Genomic DNA, 12,115 nt, shown 5'->3' on the forward strand with positions numbered 1-12,115 from the left:
TGTCTTCCACCCACTGGTTCACTTCCCAAATGGCTGCTGTGCCAGGCTGAAGCCAGGAGCAGGAACTCCATCCGGGCCTTGCATGTGGGTGGCGGGATTCTGCTGCTTTTCCAGGCTTAGCAGTGAGCTGGATCAGAAGTAGAGCAGGTGACTTGAACAGGTGCTCATATGGGACTCCAGTGTCACAAGCGGCAGCTTAACCCACTGCACCACAACGCCAGCCCCTATAAGTAAATTATTAAGCATGATAGTGAAGGGAGACTCTTTCTCTTGTTTGAGGTTGTTAATCCTACTTACAGAGAAATCATTCTGTGAAAATAAGTCATATGAGATTAGATTATTTAGGGATGGATCTTGCTGCTTAAAGAAGTTTGAAAAGCCAGCAGTATAAAGGGCCTTTCCCTGGAAGGAGAGAGTGAGTGTGTGTGTGAGAGCGTGTGTGTGCGCACTTATTTGTGTTGGCATCTGTATGTGGCTTTAGTGGCTGAAGGAATTGTTAGGTAGAAACATTTCTGACCTTCACTCAAAAGGTAAATGAAGTATTTTGAGCTCGTGTCTGTCTTGCTTTCTAACTCAGTTGCTATTCTAATTAAGTTAAAACTTTAAGACGCTGCTGGTGTAGTTACTCTTTAGAGAACCACGTTCTTCTACTTAAGGTCTCCAAAGTAAGGTGTGCCAGATGGTGATCTCCCTAAGCTAGATTTGGGCTCAGCTGTGCCCCTCCCACGCACCCACTCCTGACATATGAATATGCAGATTCAGAGATTTCAATTATTGGGATGTGCAGAGGTGATTAAAAGGCCCACCTATATTGGCTTTTTTAGCAAAGCCTTGTTTTCCACTTTGATTTTACTAGAGAAGGGCTGCATATGGGGGATTACCAAGTATTATCCTTCAGTCTGTAGTGTGTTTTATTGTCTTCTTTGCCTGTTGATCCTATGTAAACTCCCTGAGATGAGAATCCAAGAGCACTGAATGGTCCCACCCCAAACCCTCTACAGGAGGGTTCTCATTTCCAAGTTTGCCTTGTCTTCGGTTTTGTATTTGCTTAGCAGCACAGGAATGCCTTGTTCTCTCCTAACTGCTGATGTGGCTGCTCTCCTCCAGCACTCTCTGTTCTTTGTTGATCCTCCATAGAGCAGCTCAGGTGGTTATTTACATTTTTACACCACAGAGCTTTGAAATGAGTAGATAATGCATTAATGCAAGCCTTGATGTATGACGGGCTAGAAGTTCACTTCCATTTCTTTCCTCAAATATTCCTAAGCCAAGTTGTTCATAGCTCTCCAGATGTTCCGCAGTGAACCAGATGACATTCTAAAACACCTATCTGATTCCATACTAGCAACATGACATCCCCTCAAATTTGATTCTTATGAGCCCCCTCATTACTAAATTTCCACATCTGTGTTCTCTCTGAATTAAAATGAAAGGCAATTGAATTCCAAATATCTGCTCTCCCTGGTGTGTTACACAGCTCAGAGTCTTCATCCAGAAAGACTGAAGTCCTTGGATACAGTCAAGGTGGCTTCTTCAGTAGATGCAGCCTGGACTAACTTCCCTTGGAGAGAAGTCAGTAACCTCTGAGACTGAATTTCTCCCCTTTCCAGGTGCACACTTTTTTTTTTTTTTTTTTTTTTTTTTTTTTTTTTTTGACAGGCAGAGTGGACAGTGAGAGAGAGAGACAGAGAGAAAGGTCTTCCTTTGCCGTTGGTTCACCCTCCAATGGCCGCCGCAGCCAGCGCGCTGCGCTGATCCGAAGGCAGGAGCCAGATGCTTCTCCTGGTCTCCCATGGGGTGCAGGGCCCAAGTACTTGGGCCATCCTCCACTGCACTCCCTGGCCACAGCAGAGAGCTGGCCTGGAAGAGGGGCAACCGGGACAGAATCTGGCGCCCCAACCGGGACTAGAACCTGGTGTGCCAGCGCCGCAAGGCGGAGGATTACCCTACTGAGCCACAGCGCCCAGGTGCACACTTTTTCAGTGTGTCAGAGCATTCCTAAGACTCTTGAAAGTAGCACTGTGCTATCTCCAACCTCACAAACCTGAAAAGATAAAAGCAAATCTCTGATTTCTATTCTATTAGCATAGATGTTGCCACATTGCTGTTCCCAGCCAAGAACAGAACAGAAACTTTGAAAATCCTCTGTTCTCCAGAAACCCAAGAAAAGAAAATCTTAGTTTTTGGCCCTGACAGGTTACTGTAGTCTCTTGGCTGTCAGAAAGCTGAAGACTATGATTAAACTCAGCTGGGAGGGGTCTTCCCTCAGAAGGCTAGCAGGTGCACTATTTGCTGTCTGTAGATGATTGTTTCACCTATGTTTCTCTGGCATAGGGTGCATTCTTTTTCTTGGACAAAATGTTATCAATTTGCCAGAGTGAGGATGTATGCAGCCACCAGGTCTCATGGAGTTACCTTTCTTTCCTTATTGCCCATCCTGCACATTTAAAGCTTTATTTTATTTTAATTTCTTTTAATCCCATGCTCCTGGCATCCTAGGGGTACTGAAGTGGTTGAGTTCTGTGTAGTGACAAAGCCTTCCCTTCCCTGCCTTTGAGAGAAGAGTGATCCATATTTGCAGCCACTAGTTCTGCAGAGCAGTCTGTGGCTTTGCAGTCTCTAGCTTGCTGATCCTCCTGGTGCCTCTGCCCCTGTGCACCCCTGTTGTGATCCAGCCCTGCTTTTCAGTCCCTCGTGTCTGTGAGTCCTGTCTCTTGGAGCAGTCTGTCCTCTTTTCCTATCTGCTGGAAGATGGCATTTAACAGGTTTCCTTTAGGGCCTTAACACCATACCCCTCAAAACCTTGCCTTTCTCCCATATTTGATTTTGCCAGGCCTTGCAAACTCAGTGGCAGCAGACATGTTCCTTTCAGTTGCCTCTTTGCACCAAAAATGGTCTATATCTCCACTGTCCCATTTTCCTCTTGTATATTTTTTCCTTTCAGGTGACCCCAGCTGACTTGTTAACCTGCTTAACTTGGATTTCTTCCTTCCTACATCATGTAGAGATGGCTTGCTTAGGTCAGAACATCTTCCTTGTTCTTCCCTTTGATTTTAGGCCCAGATGATTGTTTTGCTAGCATGCATCTTTCTCTAATGCCTTTTTTTTTTTAAGCTTTTTATTTAATGAATGAAAATTTCATAGGTAGAGCTTTAGGAATAAAGTGGTTCTTTCCTCCATAACCACCCTCACACTCCCATTCCTGTCCCCCCTCTGCTCCCTCTCCCATCCCATCTTTATTAAGATTCATTTTTAATTAACTTTATATACAGAAAATCAACTCTATACTAGTAAAGATTTCAACAATTTGCACCCCCCAACACACACGCAAAGTATAAAGTACTGTTTGAAAACAAGTTTTACAGTTAAATCTCATAGTTCAACTCATTGAGGACAGAAGTCCTACATAGGGAGTAAGTGCACAGTGACTCCTGTTGTTAATTTAACAATTAACACTCTTATTTATGATGTCAGCAATCACCCAAGGCTCTTGTCATGAGCTGCCAAGTCTGTGGAAGCCTTTTGAGTCCACAGACTCCATCAGTATTTAGACAGGGCCATAAGCAAAGCAAAAGTCCTCTCCTCCCTTCAAAGGAAAGTACATCCTTCTTTGGCCTCCTCTTTCCACTGGGCTTTCACTCACAGAGATCCGTCATGTAGACCATTTTTAGCCACAGTGTCTTGGCTTTCCATGCCTGAAATGGTCTCATGGGCTTTTCAGCCATATCCAAATGCCTTAAGGGCTGATTCTGAGGTCAGAGTACTGTTTAGGGCATTTGTCATTCTTTGAGTCTGCTGTGTGGACTGATTCCCATGTTGGAACATTGTCTGTTTTTTAATTCTATTGTTATTAGCAGACACTTGGTCTTATTTATGTGATCCTTTTGACAATCCTATCTATATGATCAATTACGCATTTAATATGATCACTTTAACACGTACGATGGAGTTAGTATCACCCAGCTTAATGGAGTTTGGAGTCCCATGGCAAGTTTTTAGCTTTACCCTGAGGGGTAAGTCCGTGGGAATGTGTGGAACTGTACAGCTCCTCCGTCTCCTATTCCCACTCTTAGTTTTTACTTGGATCTATTTTCAGTTGAATTTATACACCTATGTTTAATTGTATATTAAGAGTTCAACCAATGGTATTAAGTAGAAAAATAATAAAATAATAAACTTTTCCTCAACAGTCAAAACAAAGGCTGTTCAAGTCATTGCTTCTCATAGTGTCAATTTCACTTCTACAGGTTTCCTTTTAGGTGCTCTGTTAGTTGTTACAGATCAGGGAGAACATATGGTATTTTTCCCTTTGGGACTGGCTTATTTCACTAAGTTTGATGTTTTCCAGATTCATCCATTTTGCAAATGACCTGATTTCATTTTTGTTTTGTTTTGTTTTTACTGCTGTGTAGTATTCCATAGAGTACATATCCCATAATTTTTTTATCCAGTCTTCCGTTGACGGACATTTAGGTTGACTCCATGTCTTAGCTGTTGTAGATTGAGCTGCAATAAACATGGAGGTGCAGATAACTCTTGTATTTGCTGATTTCATTTCCCTTGGGTAAGTTCTGAAGAGTGGGATGGCTGGGTCATATGGTAGGACTATATTCAAATTTCTAAGTTATCTCCAAACTGTCTTACATAGTAGTTTGCATTCCCACCAACAGTGGATTAGGGAACCTTTTTCCCTACATCCTGGCCAGCATTTGTTGTTTGTTGATTTCTGTATGAAAGCCATTCTAACTGGGGTGAGGTGAAACTCCATTGTGATTTTAATCTGCATTTCCCTGGTAGCTAGTGATCCTGAGCATTTTTTCATGTGTCTGTTGTCTAATGCCTGATTTCCCATAGTGGAAGATAAGGGCCCTCTGTGTTCAGGATTGATGCAGTTATTTACAACTTTCACCACCTTCAGACAGAGAATTCCAGTTAAGGGGAAATACAGCATCTAACTCAGGCCTGGACTGTTACATGGCTTCCCTGTAATGTGGTCTTTAAGGTGTACTTCCCCCTTAAAATCTTATTTCCACAAACTTCCCAGGTGTGTTCCAGCGCAGCATATACCATTCCTGTCTTCCCACCAATATCACCTAGAAATTACTTTATATTGCAAGAAACACTCTACTGCTGGTCTTCCCACTTTTCCTTTTTCCATTGTATCTGAACTTAGCATAATCATGTATTATATTTTCCCCAGCCTTGAAAGGGACACATTCTAATTTTTTAAGATTTCTTTAGCTTTAGGAAAAATCATACAAAATTGTACTAGATCCAGGCTCTTTCTTAGAAAACTGCTTTAGTCTACTCCTGAATTCTTACCTCTCTTCCTCCACTCTTTGATGCCTATAAAGCCTTTCTTGAATAAATAGCAAAAAAAAAAAAAAAAAAAAAAATCTATTATTTTCTTAGTGGCCTGTTTTTTAAAGAGCAGTTATGCTAAAGGGGTTTGACTTGTCATATTCCCTTAAAAGAAGGAAAGCTCCCCTTTTCAGTAGCTTAATTTGGGATTCTTCCTTTGTTTCTCTTTCATACTTGATTTATTCTAATTGTATATGTGTTTTAGTCTGTCGGATCCTGTTTCTAATTTTTCTTCTAGCCTATGAATTTATTAATGACTTTTAAAAAAATATTTATTTGAAAGGCAGAGTTAGAGGGAGAGACAGAGATCTCCCATCCTCTGGTTCACTTCCAAATGACCTCTGCAACCGAAGCTGGGCCAATCCAACGCCAGAATCCAGGAGCTTCATCCAGGTCTCCCATGTGAGTGGCTGGGACCCAAGCACTTAGTCCATCTACCACTGCTTTTCTAGACATGTTAACAGGTATTGCAGATGGTGGCTTAACTCGCACAACAATTATTAATGACTTAATTGAGGCTTTTCTAGAAATTCAATCCAAGATGATTCATTCTCATATATTAAGGGCTCCATGACCCTATAGTTTTTCAGTGATTTAAATCTGCCACCCAAATACAATTAAATCTATAGTCTGCTGAGGGATTAAATCCAGGGCCAACCTGGAATGTCACTGGGAGTGACTCGTTGAAGAAACTTTTTGACAAGCCATGTAAAGGTTACGCATTCCTTAGGCCCCTCCTTGGCTGTAACAGAATTTGGACAGTTGATTGCATGCCTCCGGCTAATGGCAACACATGTTGTTAGATGCCAGAACTTCATATAATGCTTTGGAACTTAAGTAGACCTCACTACCTTTGCTGTCTTTCCTGTCAAATGTGATAAAGAATAAAAGGTCCAAGGCCAGCATTTTGGTGCAGTGAGTTAAGCCACTGCCTGTGACACTGGCATCCCATATTGGTGCCAGTTCAAGTCCTGAATGCTCCACTTCTGACCCAGCTCCTTGCTAATGAGCCTGAGAAAACAGTGGAATATGGCCCAAGTGCTTAAGTCTCCATCACTCACATGGTAGACCCAGATGAAGTTACAGGCTCCTAACTTCAGCTTGGCCCAGCCTTGGCCGCTGTGGCCATTTGGGGAGTGAACCACCAAATGAAAAGTCTCTCTCTTTCTCTGTGTCTTTCTCTTTCTAATTCTGCCTTTCAAATAAATAAATCTTTTCAAAGAGTAAAAGATATGGGGCCAGTGCTGTGGCACAGTGGGCTAAAGCCCCGGCCTGCAGTGCCAACATCCCACATAGGCACTGGCTCAAGTTCCGGCTGCTCCACTTCTATTCCAGCTCTCTGCTATGGCCTGGGGAAGCAGTAGAAGATGCCCCAAATCCTTGGGCCCCTGAATGCATGTGGGAGACCCAAAAGAATCTCCTGGCTTCGGATTGGCTCACTCTGGCTGTTGTGGTCATTTGGGGAGTGAACCAACGGATGAAAGACCTCTCTCTCTGCCTCTACCTCTCTCTGTAACTCTGTCTTTCAAACAGATAAAATAAATCTTAAAAAAAAAAAAAAAAAAAAGAGTAAAAGATCCTTCATCAGCAGATACCTAAAATGCCTACTTGTTTTGAGATGAGCCTCTTCTGAAACCAAATAAGTCTTCCTGCCAAAGCCTCAAAGTTTGCAAGTGCTAGAATTACCCTGAAATTTGTGTTCCTATGTGATACCTGGAGTAGCTTTACATATAAATTTGAAGGGCCTTTCTTCACTACTAGTTCTGACACAGCAAACAAGTAAGTCAATAGGAAGACAGACTGAAGGCCGTGGCTTTGACCTGAGCATAAAACTGGGCTTCCTGTACTTTCTCCCCTAAACTAAGTTTGGTATCACTGCCTGCCCAGGTTAAGGCTGAGCAGCTAATGACCCCAACGAGCTAGGTCCCACCTGGGGCTGACTTAGGGGAGAAGAATGAGCCAGGAGGCCTGGCCATGTGAGGCCAGTGGCCCTACTTGCACTCTTGACAGGTGGAGAAAAGGACTGAAACTTCCTTCCCATTGTGTCCCTGCCCAGAGGAAGAGGGGAGCACATTATGCCTGAGGAATCTCATGTTTTTCCCTAAATGGTTAACTTATCCCAATTTCATTTTTTTCAATTATACAATCCCTTACCACAGTTTTAAAACTAATAGAATAATGTTTAAGAACACTTTTTTTCATAAAATACCTTTATACAATTTTATTATATGAAGAAACTGCATTATTCCAGCCAAAAAATCAATAAATATTGATAGAATCATGTTTTCCATTTAAAAAGATGAAAAGATCACATTTGAAATGGTAAGAGATGATATCCACAGGCTTTACTCCAACTTCTAGAGGTCCAGGGAAATCCTCATGCAGCCAGGGTACCAGGAGCAGTCAGGCTACCTCACCATGCAGAATTTACAGCTTATTTGTAGACATAACAGGAAGGGATAACATTTTTGTGATCCAGCAAGGAAAAAATATTCCTAAATGATGTTCCTGATTGGATTCCCAAGCATTTAGCTTTATGTGATAGTGACCACTTCTGTCCCATGGGCGTTTTGCATTCATGACTATTATCATCTCCTTTTCATCACCACGGTTATTGAAAACTTTCTTTGAATCTAACATGATACCAAGATGTGGCAAATAAAATCTAAATTCATCCGCTAATATGTGATTATACTTTCAATGAGAATAGCTAATGTGTATCTGTTCACTTTGATGCCACATAAACTTAGGAGATAAAGGAACTCAAAGAAATCCGTCTCGACTACATTTACAGGGCAGCCGTCTCCTAAATACAGTTCATTTTGCTGAAGTTGTAGGTTATTATAGGCGTTAGTCTAATTCTTACCTGGAGCCAAGATGCAGTACAGGTTACAGACGTATCAGCAGGACCACGGACAGACATAAAAAGCATGAAGAGCCCTCCTAGCACGCCAGCAATCTATTTCTTCAGATCTCAGCCCATGGTACCCCTGGAAAACAGGAGGTTGGAACACTGTTAGGCTTGTAGTATAGAATTCTCATTTATTCTGCTCAGCCCCTGTGCGTGCACACAGCCCTCATGTTGACATCTTACAGTGGTGTGATACACTTGTACAACTGGTGAGAGACAGTGTGGTTACATTATTACTAACTAAAGACCATCCTTTACAGTTCTTCATTTTGCCACATGCCTTCTGTGGGTTTTGACAAATCTGTGAAATGTAGCCCTTGTTACAGTATCATACAGAATTGTTTCCCTACCCTAAACACTCCCTGTGCTCCACTTTGTCACCTTATTTTTAAAAATTAATTAATTTATTTGAAAGGCAGAGTTACAGAGAGGCAGAGAGAGAAATGTCTTTCTTCCATCCGTTGGTTCACTCCCCAAATGGCAGCAACAACCAGAGCTAGGCTGATCTGAATCCAGGCCAGGAGCCTCTTCCAGGTCTCCCACACAGGTGCAGGGGCCCAAGGACTTTGGCCATTCTCTACTGCTTTCTCAGGCTATAGCAGAGAGCCAGATCAGAAATGGAGCAGCCAGGACTTGATCTGGCACCTGTGTGGGATGCTGGTGCTGCAGGTGGTGGCTTTACCTGCTATGTCACAACATCAGGCCCTCTTTTCTTTATAAAAAGATTTATTTTATTCACTTGAAAGGCAGAGTTACAGAGAGGGAGAAACAGAAAGAGATTTTCCATCTGCTGGTTCACTTCCCAAATGGCTGCAATGCCACAATGCCAGCCCTTGTCACCTTATTTTTTAAGTGGTGTCCTTATTCTATACCAAATCCCACTTAATGCAGATGCCTTACATTTCTTGTTTATTTCTTAACAATATCTATTTTATTTTATTTTTACAGGCAGAGCGATAGTGAGAGAGACAGAGAGAAAGGTCTTCCTTTTTCCGTTGGTTCACCCTACAATGGCCGCTGCGGCCAGCGCGCTGCGGCCAGCGCACCACATTGATCAGAAGCCAGGAGCCAGGTGCTTATTCCTGGTCTCCCTTGTGGGTGCAGGGCCCAAGGACCTGGGTCATCCTCCACTGCCCTCCTGGGGCCACAACAGAGAGCTGACCTGGAAGAGGAGCAACCGGGACAGAATCCAGCGCCCCGACCAGGATTAGAACCGGGGTGCCAGTGCCGCAAGCGGAGGATTAGCCTAGTGAGCTGCGGCACCAGCCTCTTGTTTATTTCTTAATACTTTTTTTGCTGCTATCACTTGAGATATTTTTTCTAATTTATGTTTCTCTATGGCTTATTTACATATAGAATAGCTATCTGATTTTTCATATTTGTGTCTGGCCATCTTACTCATTTTTCATGTTAGTTTTACAAATGTCAAGTTGATTATCTTATATTTCCTAACTGGCTTGGCCAAAATTTCCAGAAGAGTGTTAAATAACAGTAGTGACAAGGGTATGTATGCCTCATTTCAAACTTGAAGAACAGCTCTCTTGTGTCACCAACACATGTGATGTTTGCTGTTGATATCTGACAAATGACCTTCAGTATATGTGGAGACACACCATTTGATTGATTAGAGTTTTTCAGGATTTTTAATTGTGTCACACCCTTTTGCCATCTATGGAAGATTTTCTGGATGAAAGTTTTCTTTTTTAGCCTATTGACATAATGGATTGCACTACTAAAATCATCGTTCTTAAACCTTCCTTACATTCCTGGAGTAATTGATTAATACCTTTCTGGATTCAGTTAGCAAATATTTGATAGCTATTATAAGTTCATAAAGAAAACGTAGTTAAAAAGGCAGTAAGAAAGCATAATAAATAGTGTAAAAGAAGATGGCAAATATCAGCCAAAATATATTTTCATAGTAAATATGAAGGGCTTAACTAATCCCTACTAAAAGTAAACTTAGATATTGAGAACTGAAGTTCCAAAAGCTGAAAATAATAAACACAAAGAAAACAAATAGGAGATGTGAACAGAGGAATTGCGAAGTTGTTTTTCTTCTTCAGTTTAACAGGTAGTGTTCAGGGGTTAGTTGTTCTCACTTTTTTAACTTTGTCACTCTTCATCTCATTTAGGACACAATACCTCTTAAATTCTCTTAAGTTACCCAGGTCTTGCTCTCTTTTCCTATCTGTGGCTATACCTCTTCCTTAGCTGACTGGTAGCAGGAGAGAACTCTGTTGTAGTACTATCAAATAAATGTTCTGTTTGGATATAAAGAACTCTCACTTCACCTACACATATACAACATTAACATCCAGCTGGAAATTAATCTTAGACAAAAACTCAGTTGTCAAACAATGATTTTTTCTCCAACTTCTTTCAGTGCCTATAAATCCACTCTACTTTTAAACTCCCTATTCTTAGAAATATTTTTTACCACATTTGAGTGTAGCCCTACATTTTCTGGAAGTTCCCAGTAGTAGCCACAGATTGCTCCCCTGTGAGAACTCAGACCAGATGTGACCTGATTTGCTTGCAACTTTATATGTCCTGTCTCGTTCTTCTCTCTCTGTCCCTTCCTCCCTCCCTCTCTGTCACTGTGCCTTTCAAATAGATAAATAAGTAAAACTTCAAAAAATAAACAAATTTTATTTCGCAAAAGTGATTTATTTTTCCTTGAAATTCATCTGTAAGGTTGCAGGAAAGCTTAGGATTTTTCTTTAATATTCCATTTTCCCAAGTTTTAATTATTGGCTCTTCTAGCAGCCTGGTGATGCCATTTTGGCCCTGGTCAGAATTCACACTTTGGCTGCTGTCCAGCTTCTGCCAGCAGTATGTTTGAAAGAAGTGTGCTGAAGGAAAGCTTGTTGGAGAGAGGACATTCAGTTCTTCTACTCTGTTTATTCTGCATTGTTTCTGTGTCAAGTTAGATCTCCTGAGGCTACCTTCTTGGAGAATGCAGTATGCGCTCTGGATTTTATCAGTGATAACTCGGGGAGCATAATGTAAAAACAGATGGCTGACTTTGAAGAAATTGTCAAGGACACTGCCATTATGATGTTTAATTCCCCCAGAAAAGTGCACCTTGGGAATGATCTTTGAAGTTTTGTCAGAAAAGAATTGCTTTCAGAACGATTTGTAGATGTCTTTAGTTCTGATTATAAGAAGCTTTCGTTTTTTTCTCTTGACTTTGGGAGCTCAGTGTGAAATTTTGGTGTTATGTGGAAGCATCTTAAAGTCCCTCGTAAATATGAGGGGTCTTTAAAAAGTTCACAGGAAGTGAGTCTTATGAAAAAATTATGCATAGCTTTTAAAACTGTTTGAAAGTTAACATCTAATTCCCCCTTACCACAGACTTTCTTAAATACCTTCATATGTCTTATAAACAAACTGTGTGCTGGAAAAAGTCTGGGTTTAGATGGAAAATAGAAAGCCTTCAGCAACCATACGTGTGTGTCTGTGTGTTGCTAAGCTCGACCTAATGAGCCCCATTTAATTTCATGTATTTCTCCTTTGATAGAAAACTTTGTGTGATGTGATCCTCATGGTCCAGGAAAGGAAGATTCCTGCTCATCGAGTTGTCCTTGCTGCAGCCAGTCACTTTTTTAACTTAATGTTCACAAGTAAGTTTCTCAAGACAAAACATGTCATTATTTTTCCTGTGAGAATGAGATGGGGTTAGGTTTAAAGCTCTCAAGGAATGGAGGCTGATAGAATAGCAAAGTGTTTGAAAAGTGGTCATATGATGATTGTTTAGAGGGGAAACCTTTCTTGAGAGCTAAAGGCATGATGCCCTCACTAATGGAGATCCAGCTTCCACTTGAATGCCCAAGATTTGCT

General features: G+C 41.4%; 1 protein-coding gene across 2 annotated transcripts in view; it reads left to right on the plus strand.

The window, feature by feature from the left end:
• Window positions 1–12,115, plus strand: part of KLHL7 (kelch like family member 7) — a 66,351-nt gene that overhangs the window by 10,867 nt on the left and 43,369 nt on the right. For both annotated transcript variants that reach the window (XM_002713712.5, XM_008261523.4), the window contains exon 2: window positions 11,796–11,898. In XM_002713712.5, the coding sequence (XP_002713758.1) occupies window positions 11,796–11,898 (103 nt within the window). The remainder of the gene's footprint in view (window positions 1–11,795; window positions 11,899–12,115) is intronic.

This window comes from Oryctolagus cuniculus, chromosome 16 (genome assembly GCF_964237555.1).
Source record: "Oryctolagus cuniculus chromosome 16, mOryCun1.1, whole genome shotgun sequence".
Classification (NCBI taxonomy): Eukaryota; Metazoa; Chordata; class Mammalia; order Lagomorpha; family Leporidae; genus Oryctolagus; species Oryctolagus cuniculus.